General features: G+C 46.9%; 1 protein-coding gene and 1 non-coding gene across 4 annotated transcripts in view; one reads left to right on the top strand and one right to left on the bottom strand.

Moving 5' to 3' along the window:
- Positions 1 to 1,601: 1,601 nt before the first annotated feature.
- Positions 1,602 to 23,886, bottom strand: part of eogt (EGF domain-specific O-linked N-acetylglucosamine (GlcNAc) transferase) — a 202,130-nt gene continuing 179,845 nt past the window's right edge. For all 3 annotated transcript variants that reach the window (XM_056274005.1, XM_056274007.1, XM_056274006.1), the window contains 5 exons: positions 5,390 to 5,458; positions 4,859 to 4,920; positions 4,070 to 4,189; positions 3,453 to 3,555; positions 1,602 to 3,008 (listed from right to left, as the gene is read on the bottom strand). In XM_056274005.1, coding sequence (XP_056129980.1) covers positions 2,862 to 3,008; positions 3,453 to 3,555; positions 4,070 to 4,189; positions 4,859 to 4,920; positions 5,390 to 5,458 — 501 coding nt within the window. In that variant the 3' untranslated portion in view covers positions 1,602 to 2,861. The remainder of the gene's footprint in view (positions 3,009 to 3,452; positions 3,556 to 4,069; positions 4,190 to 4,858; positions 4,921 to 5,389; positions 5,459 to 23,886) is intronic.
- Positions 14,512 to 14,583, top strand: trnae-cuc (transfer RNA glutamic acid (anticodon CUC)). The gene has a single exon. It is a non-coding gene; the product is annotated as a tRNA-Glu (tRNA).

The following is a 23,886-nucleotide window of genomic DNA, read 5'->3' as shown; positions in this document are numbered from 1 at the left end:
AGAGAAAGTAATACATTTCCACCAAAAGTCAGTGAAAGCATAAGCGCCCAACCCCAGTAGCTGTCCATCCCGAGTTGGGAGCTGTGGAGTCAGCTCTTCAACCCAAATCCTAAAACCGTGGCTAACAACTATAGTACTGTTTTTTTGTTGTGATCTGTGTTTTACTGGCGGCTGGGTCCTATGCCTTTTGTAGTTGTGTCCCCAGTTATGGATACAATAAAATGCCATTACGTAACGCTTGGTGTATTGGCATCTTTTGATCGCTATTTCTCACCGTATTAAAGGTGACAGACATTAGGTCGATTTAACGTTTTTAGGGGCGACAGTGTAACGTATTGGGCACGACAAAACCAAGGCCACCCAAGCAGAGCAGCTGTGGGGAATGTGGGGTTTGGCGGCACACCTCCTGAAAAGACCCCCAAAAGCGCTGTCGTAGGCAGTTATGTGTGAGACAGGGCCATTAACGAGCGGCGAGACAGAGCGCTTCCTACGCAGTGCGCCATCACTCACCGAGCACGCGCATTAATTACGCAGCAAGCGTGTGCACGCCCCGCGCCCCAGCGGCCGGCAGAGCACGTTGGGTCATCCGGTAGTGCGACGCCTCCTCCGACCGTCTACTGAGAGCAACGCCTTCACATATGACACGACTCCGGAGCTAGATCGCTTCTGAGAACCGAGTGGGGTTGTTTTTCTATGGGTTTTTTAAACAAAAGTGTTAAATGTCGTCACATCTTCCTTTCGGCTTTCCAACTTGAGCAGAGAGCCGAGAGACCGGTGCGCTGACAAAATAGGGCTTGGCATCGATTTAGAGCTGCCATGAAGGTTAATGAGAATAGACATCTTGGTTTCCCCCTGCTTTTGATTCCCTGCATGGAGATTCTTCATCTCTTTACGAGGTCACTGGCAGTAACCCGAGCAGGGCCATAAATAGTGTCCATCCCAGACAGGCCTGGTGTCTGTCAATATTCAAGAAAGTTCAGCCACAACATCCGCTAAAGCGCAGGCAGAGGCATTAAAGTTGGGGTGTGAGAGCAAGATGAACGACGCGCGACATATGCCGTCCTAATACGTTTGAGGATCACATATTATCACGCTGGCTATATTTAAATCTTACAGCACACCTCACACAGAGGATCGCATGCCATCAGCTTCGCGTTTACTTTTGCCTCATGTGTGGTATTGCACTGCCACCTAGCGGCCATGGTGCATTACTGCTAACAGACCGCTTTTTTGAGGTCACCCAGATTTATTACATTGACAGTAAAAACTGAACTAGTGCCCTTTCATGGAGGGGCCTTTCTGTCCTCAGACCTGAACTCACAAAAACAATGAAACTGTATGATATCATCAAAGAAATGGCCAGACAGAAACTCCACTTTTGCCCCTTCCCAAGGTCACGCTTCAAGGGAAGGTGATTCAAAAAAATTCATCAAACCCAAAATGCTTAATATGACAAAAGGAAACACAATGACTTGCTTCAGCAATTTTTTTTAAGAATTATTTACTTCAAAATATTCCATGACTTTTGAATATGAAATTAACCACAAGTCTAGAGAAACCACTGACCAAAAAGGTCTGACTCAGATCAAACTTGGGTCCATTGATAAATAAAACATTAAGCTCATAGAGAAGCCTAGAAACGAGAAATGATCCTCTGATCTCATAAATTACTCCTGTGTGTTGCATCAGATTGCATGCAATTTGTACTCATTCCTACTCAGATCAGTTTGCAGTAAAAAAAAAAAAAAAGAAAAGAAAAAAAGGCAGACATATTAAACAAGTCTTTTAAAAAGATAACAGTTGGTGGAGTAACCTCACCACAAGTCATGGATGCCATACTGAACACCTCCTTTTTGAGCGGTGAGGTCCTTCGATATGTGCATTCTTTTCTTTAAAAGACATTCACTGATGTCATTCTCTATCAAACAATTAATATTTCAGAAAAGCATACAATACATTCAGGTACTGACTGCGGAGTGTAAAAGTCTGGGCTTTTTATGTCTGGAAAATCAACACAGTTTTCAATTAGTGATATGATCACACTAAAGTGTGGTAATGAATTTCAGGTACTAATAATTGAGTGAGGACAAACACACTCACACATACATACAGAAACACATCCATGCCCACGCACACACAGTAACACATCAGAAAACATGTCCCGTGGTATCAGAAGTGCTTTACGTTGTTCTATTTCGCCTTGTTCTGGAGTGAAAATGGTCTGCGACAAGTACAACATAAAACTTGATGAACTTCCTGAATTCATGTTAATTCCTCCTCACACAGAACCGTTATCAAATTCTTAGCTAAATGCAAGTTTCTTTGCATAAATCATGTGGGACCAGTGCAGGCTGAAGGTGCTAACAAACTCATATGCGAGTGGCAACAGCACAGAAAGCAGTTCATGTCAAGTTGACACAGATCAAATGTGTCGGGATGTCGCATCTGAAGAGCCACACTGACAGTTGCCCATTAGCTAACTTTGTCATCACGGAGTGAAGCAGACACCGTAGAGTTAATGAAGAAACATAGTGTGTCACACTGCTCTCCAGATGCTTTGACTACTTGCATCTTGTCCTTAGACTGATCTGACAGTAATGGGACTGGTGAATGATCCCTTATCCTGGCCAATCATGAAAGTGTGGGGGGAGGGGGAGGGAGAAGAGGAGACAGACACTTTGCTGGGCCACCGGGACACACCAGCAGTTGCAAAAACATACAGAATAAATAAAACACAAACATCTCGTCGCTCCAATGTCCATACTTGTTTTGATCACAAAAAACAGCATTCTCAGGTTTGTGAATGGTGGCCTTGAACTTCCTAACGGGAAGACGTCTGTCCTCGTCCCCTTTTTGAGCCTCTAGAGCTCATCGTGGTGGGGTCTGTGCTGCCATTTGGGGTGCTGTGTGACATAGTCAGCTGCCTCCAGCACTAGTCGCATGAACTCCTCTACCTTGAAGGAGTAGTTGGTGAACTTAGGATGGTCCCCCAGTGTGGGGTGATGACCCTGCAAAAAAACATGAAACCAGTGCATTTAAACAGATTTACATAAACCTTGAGGAGGGATAGACAAAAAAAATAAAAATGAAAAAAAAAATCTACCAATATCGGACTGTGTGTGTGTTTATTGTCCTACCCAGATCCAGGTAGTACATTAACATGACTGAGTTACAAAGTCAGGATGTGCTCAAGTGTGTGTTCGTGTGTGTGTGAGCACTCAGGCACGCATGCTCTTTAATGACAATCCACACATGCGTGTGACAACACAATAGCGTACTATGTGACCTCCTAAAACTAAGCATTCTCAATTTGTGTGCATTTGTGTAAGTCTCGGTATGTGAGTGTAAGTCCTATGTACGTTTGTTTATCTTTGTGACATACGCAAGATGAAGGGAGAATGTTTAAGTCAAGGTGCCAGAGAGCTAATGGCTGGTACAGGAGATTCCCCTACCTTGTCCTGTGGGAGCACTTTGTCCATTTTCTGCCAAGTCACGTATCGGATGCCTCGCAGCCGAGCCAAATCCCGATAGCAGCTCTCATCCTGACAATTATATCTAGCAGGGACAGATGCAGACACTTTATCTCCGTCTCTCCTCAGTTCTCCTTACTCGCTTAATCTCTCTCTGCTCACACACCAATATTTTCTTTCTGTCACTCATTCATGTGCACACAGAAATACAGTTGCACTTACAAAAATGTGCACGAACATACATGCTCACTGTCTCTCACTCTTTCACCCACAAACAGTCATACACATGTCTGGAAAAGATCACCCGTCTTCTCTCAACCTCACTCCCAATTCACTGGACCCCCTCCCACACACACACACACACATTCACACAAATATCATCACTACCCAGGGTAGCCAGGTGTGATGAATGCCTGGTTAATTAGGCCGTATTTTACAGTCACACACCAAGTGACTGATGGGTACTGGAGCACAGCACGCTGCCAAATTAATCTCTCCCTCTCTCTCTGACACACACACACACACGCACGCACGCACGCACGCAGGCAGGCAGGCAGGCAGGCAGGCAGGCAGGCAGGCAGAACTAAAGTTTTGCTTACAACTCAAAAATGACAGCCCAGTCAGGGAGGAAGAGGAGGTGCGTAAGGCCTGCCCCATGCATCCCTATGAAGATGTCAGAGTTGTGGGTTATCTTCAACTGTTCCAAGAACGGAACATCCCTAGACAAGCAGAGAGACAGACAGATATAGACAGAGGTATACATCATCTTTGCTATTGTGTAAAGGCAGATATATTCAGTGATGCCACACTAGTCAAAACATGAACTTTAAATTTACACTGTAATATTTATCACAAATGAGTCAAATACTTTCAAACGGTTTTGAACTGCCTCCCTCCTCTTGCACTGCACAGCCTCTGTCAGGGTGTGGCAAGCACTCTTTTTTTTTTTTTTTTGCTTTGAGGAGGAGGAAAGAACACAAACCGGAGGCTTCTTTTTTAAGCGTGCCAAGATTTTGAGAAAATGTCTTCCGGGAAGCCCCGCGAGATACACACGCAGCCGCTGTGTTCAACCCCTTCCAATACAAATGGGGGGGGGGGCGGGGTTGGCGGCGGAAAACCTCGCGGGGGGAGCCGTGGAAGAGCAACTGGGACAGACTGTCCTGCTGAGCACCACCGCGCAGGCTGTCGAGCAGTGCAACAGAGAGGACGACTACGCACTAGAGGCCACTCCCGCTCTGCACTCCGCTCGCCACTGAGAAAATTAAAGACATCGATCCGCCAGACCGGAGGAACCGACCACCCAAACGCCGGCAAAGCCGGTCAGCGGAGGCCCTCCGAAGGCGTGTTAAGTTGGCCCATCGACCAGTGGCAAGCACTCTTAAACTTACTTGTATTTGTAGTCCACCACATTGACCTCCAGTAGAGGCACGGTCTTCAGGGCATTAACCAGCTGTACGAACAAAAGTGAGATGTGTTCTCTGATCAATAAGAGAACAAACAAATATGGGGCTGGCTATATAAATCACAGGCTGGTTTTTTTCATACTCCTGCTATTTATGGCAAATAAGATTTTAAATAGGCACTTAAGAGAGGCGGGCAGTAAATCAATGGTAAGGAGGGGCAGAAGGCGTGGGGAAGAGTGAGAGAGAAGGGAGAGAGCTAGATGGAAAAAAGGGAAAAGAAAAGTGGAAGGGAGTTTAGGTAGCAAAATATAAAAGAAAAATGAGGAAATCCCTCAGTTTAAGGATTCAGCAGAGAGTGACAACATATATCCCCCTCTCTCCAGACAGAGAGAGAGAGAGAGAGAGGGAGAGCGAGAGAGAGAGAGAGAGCGAGTGTCGCTCTCTTTCGCTCTGTCTCTCGGACAGCGTGAGACGACAAGGCGGGGCGTGGGACAGCAAGGACGGTGTGAGACTCACCTCTACTTGATTTAATATCCTTCTGTATTCTGTGCTGCGTGCCAGCAAGGTGACACGTACACGCCCCTCCTGAAAACATCAGTGTGTCCAATGATCAATCAGCCAAGGACAGAGTAGATAGGCAAATGGAAAAACTCTACTCATTCACAATAAGATCTGATCCACTACAAATGTCTTTTATAAGTTGAGTAAAAAAAACCCAAAACACTTTTTTCAAAGAAAAAAACCCCCAAAAACAATATACTTGCTGAATTGCATATTTAACAGAATTATGGTGAGCGAAACTAATCACTTTTAATATGCCTCTTTAATGGAGTTTCTACAATTTGAGTAGACACACTGCCAATATTTGTATGCTTCTACTGCCACCTTGTGTCTGAAAGAGCGCCTAACCCCCCTTTCTCCCCAATTGTCAATTGTACCCGTCCAATTACCCCACTCTTCCGAGCCGTCCAAGTCACTGCTCCACCCCCTCTGCCGATCCGGGCAGGGCTGCAGACTACCACATGCCTCCTCCGATACATGTGGAGTCGCCAGCCACTTCTTTTCACTTGATAGTGAGGAGTTTCACCAAGGGGACGTAGTGTGTGGGAGGATCACGCTGTCCCCCCCGAAAAGGCACCCCGACCGACCAGAGGGGGCGCTAGTGCAGCGACCAGGATACATACCCACATCCGGAATCCCACCCGCTGACACAGCCATTTGTGTCTGTAGGGACGCCCCACTAAGCTGGAGGTAACTCGGGGATTCGAACCAGCGATCTCTGTGTTGGTAGGCAACGGAATAGATTCCTATGCTATCCGGACGCCCAAACTCCTAAACTTTGTTGAGGCATTGTGGTAAATGGGAGGAAACAACTCCTAAACTTTGTTGAAGCATTGTGGTAAATGGGAGGAAACAATAAGGATTGAAACCTAACACTGGCTATGCAAAAATTAAACAGATGATGAAAATAACCCACAACAGCAGCACACTGCCTTGCACAAACCTAATAATTGCATAAACCCTAGAAATACACTGTGTTTTACCACAAACACGTCGTACAATGTACTTTGCAGGCCTAATTTCCCCTCTTAAACTTTTACCTGCACCATGCAATGCTATGATTCAGACCACGGCTTATTATGAAGAGAAAAAGCAGATGAACGGGCGACAATAGAAGAGAGAAGCAGTTTGAGAATCTGGCTGTGCTATTAATCAGGGATGAAAGGCGGAGGGGGGTAGGGGGTCAGAGCTGAGAGGACCTCTCATTAAGCTTGCTATCGCTAGCAGTCCTGTCTCAGTGGAAAGCCTCTCAGCATATTTCCAGAGACAACAATGCAATGACCGGCACTACAAGCAAGAAGTTATTGAGCATCACTGGCATAAAGATGCAGTTGGAATGCTTCAAATCTGGGATCATAAAATAACTGTGGTGTACATTCAAGAGCTACGTATATACCAAGGACATAAAGGGGGATGGTAAAGAATGACTGTGTCTACGGACTCACTTTGTGTATGTCTTTTTGTTGTCATACATATCAGTGTTGAGACAAGCTGCCTTATGAACCACACTTTGTTTCCTTATCCATACTAGCTTTCAAAAATTATGAACAGTCCAGCACCAATAACCCTAACAAATTTGTGTGGCACTATAAAATATGAGGCCTGACAACACACCCCACAAAAGGTCCCATGAAACAGCATTTAGAGCACCACAGAAGTCCTCAATTGGACATATACCTCAAAGAAATGGAACAGAACATTGGGGATTTTGTGATGAGAGGGATTTTGATTCCAGTAACAGCCATCCATTATCCAAACTGCTTACCCAACTTTGGGTCACAGGATGCTGGAGCCTATCCCAGCGGTCATCGGGTGGCAGACGGGGAGACACCCTGGACAGGCCGCCAGTGGATCACAGGGCTGACACATTTGCACCTAAGGACAATTTAGTATGGCCGATTCACCTGACCCACGTCTCTGGACTGCGTGAGGAAACCACAGCAAACCCACACAGACACAGGGAGAACATGCAAACTCCATACAGAGGACAACCTGGGATGATCCCCAAGGTTGGACTACCCCAGGGTTCGAACCCAGGACCTTCTTGCTGTGAGGGAACTACGCTAACCACTTCGCCAACATGCCGCAGTTGTTGACTAACAGTCAATAATGGCATTTTTACAAGAATGTGGACATCAATATGGTATTGGCTTGTTTGAAGTTGGCGGGAGATCAGCCATTTTCTCTGTCTCACTCCCTATTGATTAGATATTTTTGTTAGCATACATTTGCAAGTGCAGGATGGCATACATAGCTAAAAAACATTGGCCGTTTTTGTTAGGAAGAGGAAAACATTATTTTCATTAGCACAAAAATAAAACATTTTTGTGTGTGACTTTCTCAACCATGTTAAACAGATGTAAATTAAATGAAGATAAAAGAGGTAACAAGAACGGAAATGCATTTTTTCTCTTTAGAGGACCTTAAAGCTGTCTTTACTTTACAATCAAACGCTACACAAGCCAATTTCAATTAGTCTTCTTTGAAGTTATGCTAATTGGTGAAATCAGCTGGTGTAGAGTTATGTTGAAATGAAAACCTGGCTACACATGGCTGACTTTGGCACGTGGTTTAATACCACTTCCATTTGGTTAGAGCAATGTAACATCAAACTGCCTGTCTGTCTATCTATCTAGTCTGTCTTAATATGTTATATAACAGGTAAACCATTTTATTTCTAACTTAGTTTCCTACTTAATTGTTTATTTCAGAGTTGTGGCATATACATATTGCATCTTATATATCATGATCTCTCAGGGCAAGAGAGCAAATGAAGGGTCAGACCGTGTCCTTTGTTCAAAATCAAATGTTGCTATCTTGTGATCCACTTTAGTCCAAACTGTACATTTTATGTCAGAAACTGAACTTGAACTCAAAAGTATAAGAACTAGGGGGCTTCTGGGTAGTGTGGCAGTCTGCTCCGTTACCTACCAACACGGGGATCAATAGTTTGAATCTTTGGGTTCGCGAAGCGAACCCTAGTTATATAAACAACGACAAAATGGCTGAGAGGGTTATTGCACTGTGACATCATCCACAATAGCTCGCTGGAAAAAAGAAAAACGATGGAGGTGCATTCCCCGTGCCAATCCCGGACAATATGACCCCCTGTGGTCATATGTCCTCCCACCGACCCCGTATTGGGACGCCCACCGGAAGCGCTATTCCTCTTTGTAAGTCCAACCATCTCCAACTAAATGAGCACCACACCTGTGGCCCGGGTAGGAGGAGAACGGCTCTATTCTCAGCCATTTTGTCGTTGTTCATATAACTAGGGTTCGCTTCGCGAACCCAAAGTTACATTTCACGAACTCCAAAATGGCTGAGAGGGTTACATTTCACGTACTCCAAAATGGCTGAGAGGGTTATTGCATTGAACAACGACAGGATTCGTGCCTCCGTTCCCTAGCCGTCCAATGAACCCTTCAAACCCCTGGTGGGAAGGGGTACGCGTTCTGATGAGAGCATCCTAAGAGGCCTGCTCCAGAACAGCGTCGGCAACCGACCGCACCTTAACGTGCCGGTAATAATGCCGTAATAAAGTGGTCTCACCACTCCAAACCGCCGCCTGGCGGATGACCTCTCAGTCGATACCTGACAACACAGCTATCGACGTAGCCGTCCCTCGGGTAGAATGCGCCTTCAGCTTAGGAGCTGTTTTACCCGCTTTGGTATACGCCTCCGTAATACCATCCACCAGCCAGTGTGCTAGCCTCTGGGTGGAAAGGGCATAACCTGGTTTGCTCACTCTGTAGGTCAACAGCAGCCTGTCAGACCTACGAATATCTGCTGTGCGCCGCATGTAAATGCGTAAAGCCCGTACAGGACACGAGAGGTGCAAGCGTTTCTCATCCCTAGTCACCGGTGACGGATGAAACGCGTGTATCACCACCGGGGCCCTACGCGTCAGGACAGACACAGTTTTGGGCACGAAGCTGGGGTCTGTAAAGAGCGTGACCATCAGATCACCAGAAAACACCATCCCCTTGATGGTGAGTGCAGTGAGCTCACAACCCCTCGCTGCGGTGGTAAGTGCCAAGAGCACATCCAGCTTAGCTGAGACATAACGCACAGATCCACTTGAGCTACCCCAAACCTCTCCCAGATCATAGCCACTATGGCTGGGTTGAGGCTCCAATTGTCCGCATGCGGGCCGCCTCTCGAGAGGATGTCCGCTGCTTCGTTGTCCTTCCCAGGAACATGAAGCGCCCTGATTGATAGCGCGTTGCTGTTGACCCAAATCCAAATTTGCATGGCCAACTCTTTGCAACGCTTGGACTTCATACCTTCTTGGCGGTTGATGTAGGCCTTGGCCGTCATGCTGTCTGTCATTATCAGTATGTGACGGCCTACGAGATCCTGAGCGAAATGCTGGGTAGCCAGCCAAATCGTCTCCGTCTCGCGTGCGTTGATGTGGACCTTCTCCCCAGACGGCCACACTCCTCGCGCTGTTTTGTAGCCAAGGATGGCCCCCCAACCCGAGAGGGACGCATCCGTATAAATCGATACCTCGGGTCCCCTGGGGCCCCCCTGGGCCCATAGGGACCCCAGACATGTCCAAGCTGGCTCTGTTCCAGTGGTCTAGGTCCTGCGCTACCACGCGCGGGACCAGGATAAGATGGTTGTTGTACCGGCGTTCGTTGCCGTATTTCAAGAAGTGAACTGCGAACCACAATTGCAGTCTCCTCATGAACAACAGACCTAAAGGAACAACTTGGTGAGCCGATGCCAGAAGGCCCAGCAGCCTCCTGATCATCCGATAAGTGACATATGTCCCCGGGACGAAATGTGCTAACGTGGTCCTGGTGGAATGCCATCTCTCTTGCGTAAGGGTTGCGCGCATGGATACCGTATCCAAACTCAGACCCAGATACGTTGCCTGGCACGAAGGCCATGGCGCGCTCTTCTTTATGTTGATAGTGAAACCCATGTACTCCATGAATTCCATCAACTCCTGAGTATGGAGTATTGCTTGTTCCGGCGACCGGGCCAACACCAACAGGTCGTCTAGGAACCATGCCAAGCGCATACCTTTGCGCATCAACACTCCGAGCGCTGCTTTCACACACCTTGTGAATGTCAGAGGAGAGAGGCGATATCCGAACGGGAGGCATGTGTACTGGTAACACTGACCCCGGTAACAGAACCGAAGATACTTTCTGTGTCTTTCCGCAATCGGACAATGAGAGAAAGCATCTTTTAGGTCGACCGAAGTTAGCCAATCGGACTGTGTCACCATTGACAGCAGAACCAGTGTGCGTAGCATTTTGAAACTGACCTTCTCTACATACTTGTTGAAGGGTTTCAAATCTAGGATTGGGCGCATGCCCCCATCCTTCTTCGGGACCAGAAAGAAACGGCTGTAAAACCCGTCTTCTCTTTCTAGGGGAGGAACCACCGTGATTGCCCCTTTCGAGAGTAACTCTGTGAGTTCGTTGTCTAGGATTTGTGCTTCGGCCACCGACCCCGGTTCCGTATGCACTATTCCCAAGTACGGGGGTACAATACCGTTCTCGAAAAGGATTTGGTGTCCGTGGGCTATCTGATCCAAAACAGAAGCCGACGGGACCAATTCCTTCCACCTGTGTAACATGCGTGACAGAGGTCTCGTTGCCTCCTGTACCTTGCTGTTCAGGTAGCGCGCGTAAGTTGCGCGTAAAGGGTCTGGGGAAGCCCCGCCCGCCATGCCCTGCATCCATGGGGGGGCTTCGTCCTTGTAAAGGAGACCCAGATGGGGGAATTGGCGTTTTGAACCTTTCCAAATTACCATTTGACCCATCAGAGAGACTAAACATTGTCGCATCATAGTCCCCTCCCAGGGGCTCATTTGCGCTCATGTCATTATTATCCAATATTTCCAGCAGGGATGTTATTACATTGTTATCATCATCTTTACCTAAAGATTCAGACAGACAATCAGACTTGCGTTTCAAACCTTTTAAAACGCAATCACCATCATCACCAACATAAAAACTTTTATTCACATTCACAACCTTTGGAATAGAACAAGTAGACTGTGCATCAGAAACCAAAATAAAAGGCGCAGTGTTTAGCCCTGCGCACGCTGTGTCCCCTGAACAAGCATCTATATCGCCGGAGACGGCTCTGGAATCAGTCTCTTGGTGTGGGTCGAAACACGTCACTTGGCAGCTCCCTTCTTGGAAGTGTCTGTGCTGTCCGGCTTGGCCGCATTGGCCGCTGGTTCTGTGGAAGACTGGGAATTTGGACGTGAGCCCTGTCCACGCCCGCGCCCCGCTTTACCACCTCTTTTTGGATAAGTCTCTCTCCATTTCTGCTTGCGCGCAGGCTTGTCCCCCTGCCCTTTGCCCACCGCGGGCTTAGGGGTAGGTGGGTTCTTCATCATCGGGAGAAGCTCCTTGTGCAAGGTTTCGCGCTCGGCCTGGGCGGCCTTGTATTTGCTGATAATGTCCGGGATCGTTCCAAACAGGCCCTGGTACCCTGCGCAGGAGTGGGCCATCCACTCCTTGCAGAATTCCTCTTTTACCCCGGCTGTCTCTAGCCAGAGACGTCTGCGCGAAAGGGTAGAGGCAGCTGCGCTAGAACCGCACTCTAGAGCGATGGAATACAGCAGCGATCCCAGGAAGTCAGCTATGCGTTCCATTTCCAAGATGTACTCACAACCTGCTTCGCTGGCCACTACGTCACCAAACTCGGCCCCGTCGATACCTGCTGTAGCGATGGCGGCTTTGCTTTGCTCGACGTTTGATAGGCTGCAGAGCTTGCGCATGTACGCCGTTATCATCCCAGCCGTTGAGACGAGTCCAGCTGCGCGTGTACTGGCGTGCCATGCATCACACGCGTAACGATCCACCTGTTGGCCCCACTGCGAAGGGTGTTTGGGAGTATCGCGAGACCCCACCTTGGTGTTAGGGTTGAACGATAAAACGTCCCTCTCTGGTTGCGGAATTTTCCAGTCTTTGTAGTTGAGGTTCCTAACCTGGACTGCTAAGACGTCAACCCCCTTCTGACTGAACTTTGAGGACGATTTAAGTAGCGGATCCGCCTCCGCCCGCTTAAACGCTCGTTCGATGTGAGGATAAGGTGGTAGAGTGGAGTCCCTGACCCTCTCTGCCATTCGTGGAAAATCGGGTACCACCGGATCTTGAGGATTGCCCGGCTCGGTAACGATGTCGGCAGACTTGACCGCTCGCGCGAACAGATCGCGGAAACTGGCGAGGAATGTTTCGGACCCACGTTGCATGGCGTCGCCATCTTTGTTTGGTTGAGACGAACTTGGCTGGTCGTCTTCCACGCCCTGATCGTCTACTTCCTCAGGCAGTGAATCCTCGGGTTCCGCACCCGCCGAATAACATGCCACGGATTCACCAGGGAGAGATAGGATCTCATTGGTCCAGTCCTCTCTAACTACCCCGGATGGTGGGATAGCCTCTGGCTCCGGAGGGATGCTAATGCTAGCCGCCGTCCCGTGACTGTAGCTAGGAAGCATCGGAGGGATGTTGCTAGCCTCCGCCCCATGGCTATAGCTAGGTAGCACCATGCTAGCCGCCTCGTTAGCAGGTGCGAAGGGATCTGCAAGTCCCCATCTTTGACGGTACAGGGCAGCCCACCTTTGGCGCCCCGATCCTCTGATGGTTTTACAGAAATTGCAGTCAATCTCATTACGGTCTACATCCCTCAAGTAGCCCGTGTAGTGAACATGCGGGATATGGGAGACACAGTCCGGATGGGGGTCCCATTGGAGCGTCGCCGGTTTAACACAACCGCACCAAGCGTAGAATCCGCCCACATCGACCGGATTAACGAACATCTTGGCGATAAAAGGTAATCTAACTATAAGTTAGTATCTAATATACCAGTATATCACTAGATTACTTGCGTATTTGCAGGTTTACTCTTAGTCCCAGCGAGAGAGAAACAGCCATCGACCGATCTCATTAAGTTGGAGATGGAAAGAGGAATAGCGCTTCCGGTGGGCGTGCGAATACGGGGTCGGTGGAAGGACATATGACCACAGGGGGTCATATTGTCCGGGATTGGCACGGGGAATGCACCTCCATCGTTTTTCTTTTTTCCAGCGAGCTATTGTGGATGATGTCACAATGCAATAACCCTCTCAGCCATTTTGGAGTTCGTGAAATGTAACCCTGTGTTACCTCCGTCTTGGTCGGGCGTCCCTACAGACACAATTGGCAGTATCTGCGGGTGGAAAGGCGGATGTGGGTGTATCCTGGTCGCTGCACTTAGCACCTCCTTTTGTCAGTCAGGGTGCCTGTTCGGGGGGAGGGGGAACTGGGGGGAATAGCATGATCCTCCCATGTGCTAAACCCCCTGGTGAAACTCCTCACTGTCAGGTGAAAAGAAGTGGTTGGTGACTCCGCGTGTATCAGATGAGGCATGCGGTAGACTGCAGCCCTCCCCGAATTGGCAGAGGGGGTGGAGCAGCGACTGGGACGGCTTGGAAGAGTGGGGTAATTTGCCAAATGCAATTGGTGCGAAAAAAAAAGGGGGGGTATAAGAAATATCTTCAAAGTCGAATAAACACCATAGTTAAAAATCACCACCATCTCATAATGCAGTCAGAAGAGAAAGGGCTGGCTCTGGGAAGATCTCTGTTCTCTTTGGATTGGCACATTGGATGCTCTGGCAAAAATACTGGTGATACAGGTAATCAGTTACTCTAGGAGCAACTTTAAAGATCAAGAGAAAATCCAATGTTATTGGAAACACTAGATTTATGATATGGTGTGGCCTAGCCTGAGGAATTTAGGCTACACCTCTTTTAGGGTGGAAAGGTTAGCAATGTAGGTGCGTGCAGTGGTTGCCTGTTAAAGGAAAACTGCTGATCGTGTTTCTGGTTGGATAAAGCTTGGACTGCTGGTGAACAGAACAAAGAGCAGAGCAAAGATAGAGCTCTGTGTTCGTGAGCGCACTCATGGCCTGTGTTCTCCTCACGCTAATATTAAACACTACATTCCAATGGAGGGTCCCAACACTGTCATATGATCCAAGTGACCCTGTATAACCTTGCTGAATATGAACAGCTCTGTACAGACCCATGGATTCATGTTCAGAGGTCTGGGAGCCTAGCTCCAAGCTCCCTGGTGGTCTAGTGGTTAGGATTCGGCGCTCTCACCGCCGCGGCCCGGGTTCGATTCCCGGTCAGGGAATGTGTATTTATGGTTCAAAATTAATGAATTTTTGTATATAATACTGGGATGCTCAGCTTCTACCAACATTAATAAAGTCGAATAGGTGAAAGAACTACTTTGTTGTAATCTCTTGGCTGGCTCTGTACACACCCATGGATTCATATTGAAAGGTCTGGAAAAGTTAGAAACCCCTTCCCTAATAGTCTAGTGGTTAGGCTTCGGCGCTCTCACTGCCGCAGCCCAGGTTCGATTCCCGGTCAGGGAATTTGCATTTATGGTTCAAAATTAATGATCATTTGTATAGAATACTGGCATGCTCTGCTGCTACCAGGATCAACAAAGTTTGTTAGGTGAACGAACTGCTTTGTTATACACTCTTGGCATGCTCTGTACAGACTAGTGGATTCATGTTGAGAGGTCTGGTACACTTCTAACAAGCTCCCTGATGGTCTAGTGGTTAGGATTCGGCGCTCTCAGCGCCGCAGCCCCGGTTCGATTCCCAGTCAGGGAATGTGCATTTATGGTTCAAAATTAATGAGCATTTGTATATAATAGTGGGATGCTCTGCTGCTACCAAGATCAATGAAGTCTATTAGGTGATGAACTACTTTGTTATACGCTCTTGGTTGACTCTCTACAGACCCATTGATTCATATTGAGAGGTCTGGTATACATACTACTGACCAAGTCCCTAGTGGTTAGGCTTCGGCGCTCTCACTGCCGCGGCCCGGGTTCGATTCCCGGTCAGGGAATTTGCATTTATGGTTCAAAATTAATGATCATTTGTATAGAATACTGGCCTGCTCTGCTGCTACCAGGATCAACAAAGTTTGTTAGGTGAACGAACTGCTTTGTTATACACTCTTGGCATGCTCTGTACAGACTAGTGGATTCATGTTGAGAGGTCTGGTACACTACTAACCAACCCCTGATGGTCTAGTGGTTAGGATTCGGCGCTCTCACCACCGCACCCCGGATTTGATTCCCGGACAGAGAATGTACACTTATGGTTCAAAATTAATGATCATTTGTATATAATAGTGGGGCTCTGCTGCTACAAGGATCAACAAAGTTTATTAGGTGAAAGAACTACTTTGTTATACACTCTTGGCCTGCTCTGTACAGACCACTGGATTCATGTTGAGAGGTCTTGTACACTATTAACCAGCTTCCTGATGGTCTAGTGGCTAGGATTCGGCGCTCTCACGGCCGCGGCCTGGGTTCGATTCGCGGTGAGGGAATGTGCATTTATGGTTCAAAATTAATGATCATTTGTATATAATAGTGGGATGCTCTGCTGCTACCAAGATCAATGAAGTCTATTAGGTGAATGAACTACTTTGTTATACTCTCTTGGTTGACTCTGTACAGACCCATTGATTTATATTGAGAGGTCTGGTATACTACTGACCTAATCCCTGGGTGGTTAGGATTCGACGCTCTCACCGCCGCGGCCCGGGTTCGATTCCCGGTCAGGGAATGTGCATTTGTGGTTCAAAATTAATGATCATTTGTATAGAATACTGGCATGCTCTGCTGCTACCAGGATCAACAGAGTTTGTTAGGTGGACTAACTGCTTTGTTATACACTCTTGGCATGCTCTGTACAGACCACTGGATTCATGTTGACAGGTCTGGTACACTACTAACCAGCTTCCTGATGGTCTAGTGGTTAGGATTCGGCGCTTTCACAGCTGCGGCCGGGGTTCGATTCCCGATCAGGGAATGTGCATTTATGGTTCAAAATTAATGATCATTTGTACATAATACTGTGATGCTCAGCTGGTACCAACATCAATGAGTCTATTAGGTGAAAGAACTACTTTGTTATACTCTCTTGGTTGACTCTGTACAGACCCATTGATTCATATTGAGAGGTCTGGTATACTACTGACCAAATCCCTAGTGGTTATGATTCGGCGCTCTCACCGCCGCAGCCCAGGATCGATTCCCAGTCAGGGAATGTGCATTTGTGGTTCAAAATTAATTATCATTTGTATATAATAGTGGGATGCTCTGCTGCTACCAAGATCAATGAGTCTATTAGGTGAAAGAACTACTTTGTTATACTCTCTTGGTTGACTCTGTACAGACCCATTGATTCATATTGAGAGGTCTAGTATACGACTGACCAAAACCCTAGTGGTTAGGATTCGGTGCTCTCACCGCCGCGGCCCAGGTTCGATTCCCAGTCAGGGAATATGCATTTGTGGTTCAAAATTAACGATCATTGGTATAGAATACTGGCATGCTCTACTGCTACCAGGATCAACAAAGTTTATTAGGTGAACGAACTGCTTTGTTATACACTCTTGGCATGCTCTGTACAGACTACTGGATTCACGTTGAGAGGTCTGGTACACTACTAACCAGCTCCTTGATGGTCTAGTGGTTAGGATTCGGCGCTCTCACCGCCGCGGCCCGGTATCGATTCCCGGTCAGGGAATGGGCATTTATGGTTCAAAATTAATGATCATTTGTATATAATAGCGGGATGTTCTGCTGCTACCAAGATCAATGAAGTCTATTAGGTGAATGAACTACTTTGTTATACGCTCTTGGTTGACTCTCTACAGACCCATTGATTCATATTGAGAGGTCTGGTATACATACTACTGACCAAGTCCCTAGTGGTTAGGCTTCGGCGCTCTCACTGCCGCAGCCCGGGTTCGATTCCCGGTCAGGGAATTTGCATTTATGGTTCAAAATTAATGATCATTTGTATAGAGTACTGGCCTGCTCTGCTGCTACCAGGATCAACAAAGTGTGTTAGGTGAACGAACTGCTTTGTTATACACTCTTGGCATGCTCTGTACAGACTAGTGGATTCATGTTGAGAGGTCTGGTACACTACTAACCAACCCCTGATGGTCTAGTGGTTAGGATTCGGCGCTCTCACCACCGCACCCCGGATTTGATTCCCGGACAGAGAATGTACACTTATGGTTCAACATTAATGATCATTTGTATATAATAGTGGGGCTCTGCTGCTACAACGATCAACAAAGTTTATTAGGTGAAAGAACTACTTTGTTATACACTCTTGGCCTGCTCTGTACAGACCACTGGATTCATGTTGAGAGGTCTTGTACACTACTAACCAGCTCCCTGATGGTCTAGTGGCTAGGATTCGGCGCTCTCACCGCCGCGGCCCGGGGTCGATTCCCGGTCAGGGAATTTGCATTTGTGGTTCAAAATTAATGATCATTTGTATAGAATACTGGCATGCTCTGCTGCTACCAGGATGAACAAAGTTTGTTAGGTGGACTAACTGCTTTGTTATACACTCTTGGCATGCTCTGTACAGACCACTGGATTCATGTTGACAGGTCTGGTACACTACTAACCAGCTTCCTGATGGTCTTGTGGTTAGGATTCGGCGCTTTCACAGCTGCGGCCGGGGTTCGATTCCCGATCAGGGAATGTGCATTTATGGTTCAAAATTAATGATCAGGCTACACCTCTTTTAGGGTGGAAAGGTTAGCAATGTAGGTGCGTGCAGTGGTTGCCTGTTAAAGGAAAACTGCTGATCGTGTTTCTGGTTGGATAAAGCTTGGACTGCTGGTGAACAGAACAAAGAGCAGAGCAAAGATAGAGCTCTGTGTTCGTGAGCGCACTCATGGCCTGTGTTCTCCTCACGCTAATATTAAACACTACATTCCAATGGAGGGTCCCAACACTGTCATATGATCCAAGTGACCCTGTATAACCTTGCTGAATATGAACAGCTCTGTACAGACCCATGGATTCATGTTCAGAGGTCTGGGAGCCTAGCTCCAAGCTCCCTGGTGGTCTAGTGGTTAGGATTCGGCGCTCTCACCGCCGCGGCCCGGGGTCGATTCCCGGTCAGGGAATTTGCATTTGTGGTTCAAAATTAATGATCATTTGTATAGAATACTGGCATGCTCTGCTGCTACCAGGATTGAGAGGTCTGGTATACGACTGACCAAATCCCTAGTGGTTAGGATTCGGTGCTCTCACCGCCGCGGCCCAGGTTCGATTCCCAGTAAGGGAATATGCATTTGTGGTTCAAAATTAACGATCATTTGTATAGAATACTGGCATGCTCTACTGCTACCAGGATTAACAAAGTTTATTAGGTGAACGAACTACTTTGTTATACTCTCTTGGTTGACTCTGTACAGACCCATTGATTCATATTGATCGGTCTAGTATATGACTGACCAAATCCCTAGTGGTTAGGATTCGGCGCTCTCACCGCCGCGGCCCGGGTTCGATTCCCAGTCAGAGAATGTGCATTCATGGTTCAAAATTAATGATCATTTGTATAGAATACTGGCCTGCTCTGCTGCTACCAGGATCAACAAAGTTTATTAGGTGAAAGAACTACTTTGTTATACACTCTGGCCTGCTCTGTACAGACCACTGGATTCATGTTGAGAGGTCTGGTACACTACTAACCAGCTCCCTGATGATCTAGTGGTTAGGATTCGGCGCCACGGCCCGGGTTCGATTCCCGGTCAGGGAATGTGCATTTGTGGTTCAAAATTAATGATCATTTGTATAGAATACTGGCATGCTCTGCTGCTACCAGGATCAACAAAGTTTGTTAGGTGGACTAACTGCTTTGTTATACACTCTTGGCATGCTCTGTACAGACCACTGGATTCATGTTGACAGGTCTGGTACACTACTAACCAGCTTCCTGATGGTCTAGTGGTTAGGATTCGGTGCTTTCACAGCTGCGGTCGGGGTTCGATTCCCGATCAGGGAATGTGCATTTATGGTTCAAAATTAATGTTCATTTGTACATAATACTGTGATGCTCAGCTGGTACCAACATCAATGAGTCTATTAGGTGAAAGAACTACTTGGTTATACTCTCTTGGTTGACTCTGTACAGACCCATTGATTCATATTGAGAGGTCTGGTATACGACTGACCAAATCCCTAGTGGTTAGGATTCGGTGCTCTCACCGCCGCGGCCCAGGTTCGATTCCCAGTAAGGGAATATGCATTTGTGGTTCAAAATTAACGATCATTTGTATAGAATACTGGCATGCTCTACTGCTACCAGGATTAACAAAGTTTATTAGGTGAACGAACTGCTTTGTTATACACTCTTGGCATGCTCTGTACAGACTACTGGATTCATGTTGAGAGGTCTGGTACACTACTAACCAGCTCCCTGATGGTCTAGTGGTTAGGATTCGGCGCTCTCACCCCCGCGGCCCGGGTTTGATTCCCGGTCAGGGAATGTGCATTTATGGTTCAAAATTAATGATTATTTGTATATAATAGTGGGATGCTCTGCTGCTACCAAGATCAATGAAGTCTATTAGGTGAATGAACTACTTTGTTATACGCTCTTGGTTGACTCTCTACAGACCCATTGATTCATATTGAGAGGTCTGGTATACATACTACTGACCAAGTCCCTAGTGGTTAGGCTTCGGCGCTCTCACTGCCGCAGCCCGGGTTCGATTCCCGGTCAGGGAACTTGCATTTATGGTTCAAAATTAATGATCATTTGTATAGAACACTGGCCTGCTCTGCTGCTACCAGGATCAAAAAAGTTTGTTAGGTGAACGAACTGCTTTGTTATACACTCTTGGCATGCTCTGTACAGACTAGTGGATTCATGTTGAGAGGTCTGGTACACTATTAACCAGCTCCCTGATGGTCTAGTGGTTAGGATTCGGCGCTCTCACCGCCGCGGCCCCGGTTCTATTCCCAGTCAGGGAATGTGCATTTATGGTTCAAAATTAATGATCATTTGTACATAATACTGTGATGCTCAGCTGGTACCAACATCAATGAGTCTATTAGGTGAATGAACTACTTTGTTATACGCTCTTGGTTGACTCTGTACAGACCCATTGATTCATATTGAGAGGTCTGGTATACTACTGACCAAATCCCTAGTGGTTATGATTCGGCGCTCTCACCGCCGCGGCCCAGGATCGATTCCCAGTCAGGGAATGTGCATTTGTGGTTCAAAATTAATTATCATTTGTATATAATAGTGGGATGCTCTGCTGCTACCAACATCAATGAGTCTATTAGCTGAAAGAACTACTTTGTTATACTCTCTTGGTTGACTCTGTACAGACCCATTGATTGATATTGAGAGGTCTAGTATACGACTGATCTAAATCCCTAGTGGTTAGGATTCGGCGCTCTCACCGCCGCACCCTGGATTTGATTCCCGGACAGAGAATGTACACTTATGGTTCAACATTAATGATCATTTGTATATAATAGTGGGGCTCTGCTGCTACAAGGATCAACAAAGTTTATTAGGTGAAAGAACTACTTTGTTATACACTCTTGGCCTGCTCTGTACAGACCACTGGATTCATGTTGAGAGGTCTTGTACACTACTAACCAGCTTCTTGATGGTCTAGTGGCTAGGATTCGGCGCTCTCACCGCCGCGGCCCGGGTTCGATTCCCGGTCAGGGAATGTGCATTTATGGTTCAAAATTAATGATCATTTGTACATAATACTGGCATGCTCTGCTGCTACCAAGATCAATGAAGTCTATTAGGTGAATGAATTACTTTGTTATACTCTCTTGGTTGAATCTGTACAGACCCATTGATTTATATTGAGAGGTCTGGTATACTACTGACCTAATCCCTGGGTGGTTAGGATTCGGCGCTTTCACCGCCGCGGCCCGGGTTCGATTCCCGGTCAGGGAATGTGCATTTGTGGTTCAAAATTAATGATCATTTGTATAGAATACTGGCATGCTCTGCTGCTACCAGGATCAACAAAGTTTGTTAGGTGGACTAACTGCTTTGTTATACACTCTTGGCATGCTCTGTACAGACCACTGGATTCATGTTGACAGGTCTGGTACACTACTAACCAGCTTCCTGATGGTCTTGTGGTTAGGATTCGGCGCTTTCACAGCTGCGGCCGGGGTTTGATTCCCGATCAGGGAATGTGCATTTATGGTTCAAAATTAATGATCATTCGTACATAATACTGTGATGCTCTGCTGCTATCAAGATCAATGAGTCTATAAGCTGAAAGAACTACTTTGTTATACTCTCTTGGTTGACTCTGTACAGACCCGTTGATTCATATTGAGAGGTCTAGTATACGACTGACCAAATCCCTAGTGGTTAGGATTCGGCGCTCTCACCGCCGCGGCCCGGGTTCGATACCCAGTCAGAGAATATGCATTTGTGGTTCAAAATTAACGATCATTTGTATAGAATACTGGCATGCTCACTGCTACCAGGATCAACAAAGTTTGTTAGGTGAACGAACTGCTTTGTTATACACTCTTGGCATGCTCTGTACAGATCACTGGATTCATGTTGAGAGGTCTGGTACACTACTAACCAGCTCCCTGATGGTCTAGTGGTTAGGATTCGGCGCTCTCACCGCCGCGGCCCGGGTTCGATTCCCAGTCAGAGAATATGCATTTGTGGTTCAAAATTAACGATCATTTGTACAGAATACTGGCATGCTCTACTTCTACCAGGATCAACAAAGTTTATTAGGTGAACGAACTGCTTTGTTATACACTCTTGGCATGCTCTGTACAGACTACTGGATTAATGTTGAGAGGTCTGGTACACTACTAACCAGCTCCCTGATGGTCTAGTGGTTAGGATTCGGCGCTCTCGCAGCCCGGGTTCGATTCCCGGTCAGGGAATGTGCATTCATGGTTCAAAATTAATGATCATTTGTATATAATAGTGGGATGCTCTGCTGCTACCAACATCAATGAAGTCTATTAGGTGAATGAACTACTTTGTTATACGCTCTTGGTTGACTCCCTACAGACCCATTGATTCATATTGAGAGGTCTGGTATACATACTACTGACCAAGTCCCTAGTGGTTAGGCTTCGGCGCTCTCACTGCCGCAGCCCGGGTTCGATTCCCGGTCAGGGAATTTGCATTTATGGTTCAAAATTAATGATTATTTGTATAGAATACTGGCCTGCTCTGCTGCTACCAGGATCAACAAAGTTTATTAGGTGAAAGAACTACTTTGTTATACACTCTGGCCTGCTCTGTACAGACCACTGGATTCATGTTGAGAGGTCTGGTACACTACTAACCAGCTCCCTGATGATCTAGTGGTTAGGATTCGGCGCCACGGCCCGGGTTCGATTCCCGGTCAGGGAATGTGCATTTGTGGTTCAAAATTAATGATCATTTGTATAGAATACTGGCATGCTCTGCTGCTACCAGGATCAACAAAGTTTGTTAGGTGGACTAACTGCTTTGTTATACACTCTTGGCATGCTCTGTACAGACCACTGGATTCATGTTGACAGGTCTGGTACACTACTAACCAGCTTCCTGATGGTCTAGTGGTTAGGATTCGGTGCTTTCACAGCTGCGGTTGGGGTTCGATTCCCGATCAGGGAATGTGCATTTATGGTTCAAAATTAATGTTCATTTGTACATAATACTGTGATGCTCAGCTGGTACCAACATCAATGAGTCTATTAGGTGAAAGAACTACTTGGTTATACTCTCTTGGTTGACTCTGTACAGACCCATTGATTCATATTGAGAGGTCTAGTATACGACTGACCAAATCCCTAGTGGTTAGGATTCGGTGCTCTCACCGCCGCGGCCCAGGTTCGATTCCCAGTAAGGGAATATGCATTTGTGGTTCAAAATTAACGATCATTTGTATAGAATACTGGCATGCTCTACTGCTACCAGGATTAACAAAGTTTATTAGGTGAACGAACTGCTTTGTTATACACTCTTGGCATGCTCTGTACAGACTACTGGATTCATGTTGAGAGGTCTGGTACACTACTAACCAGCTCCCTGATGGTCTAGTGGTTAGGATTCGGCGCTCTCACCCCCGCGGCCCGGGTTTGATTCCCGGTCAGGGAATGTGCATTTATGGTTCAAAATTAATGATTATTTGTATATAATAGTGGGATGCTCTGCTGCTACCAAGATCAATGAAGTCTATTAGGTGAATGAACTACTTTGTTATACGCTCTTGGTTGACTCTCTACAGACCCATTGATTCATATTGAGAGGTCTGGTATACATACTACTGACCAAGTCCCTAGTGGTTAGGCTTCGGCGCTCTCACTGCCGCAGCCCGGGTTCGATTCCCGGTCAGGGAACTTGCATTTATGGTTCAAAATTAATGATCATTTGTATAGAACACTGGCCTGCTCTGCTGCTACCAGGATCAAAAAAGTTTGTTAGGTGAACGAACTGCTTTGTTATACACTCTTGGCATGCTCTGTACAGACTAGTGGATTCATGTTGAGAGGTCTGGTACACTATTAACCAGCTCCCTGATGGTCTAGTGGTTAGGATTCGGCGCTCTCACCGCCGCGGCCCCGGTTCTATTCCCAGTC

The sequence above is a fragment of the Lampris incognitus genome, chromosome 2 (genome assembly GCF_029633865.1).
Source record: "Lampris incognitus isolate fLamInc1 chromosome 2, fLamInc1.hap2, whole genome shotgun sequence".
Lineage (NCBI taxonomy): Eukaryota > Metazoa > Chordata > Actinopteri > Lampriformes > Lampridae > Lampris > Lampris incognitus.
Note: the sequence above shows the minus strand (reverse complement) of the source record. Positions and strands in the feature narration are given on the sequence as shown.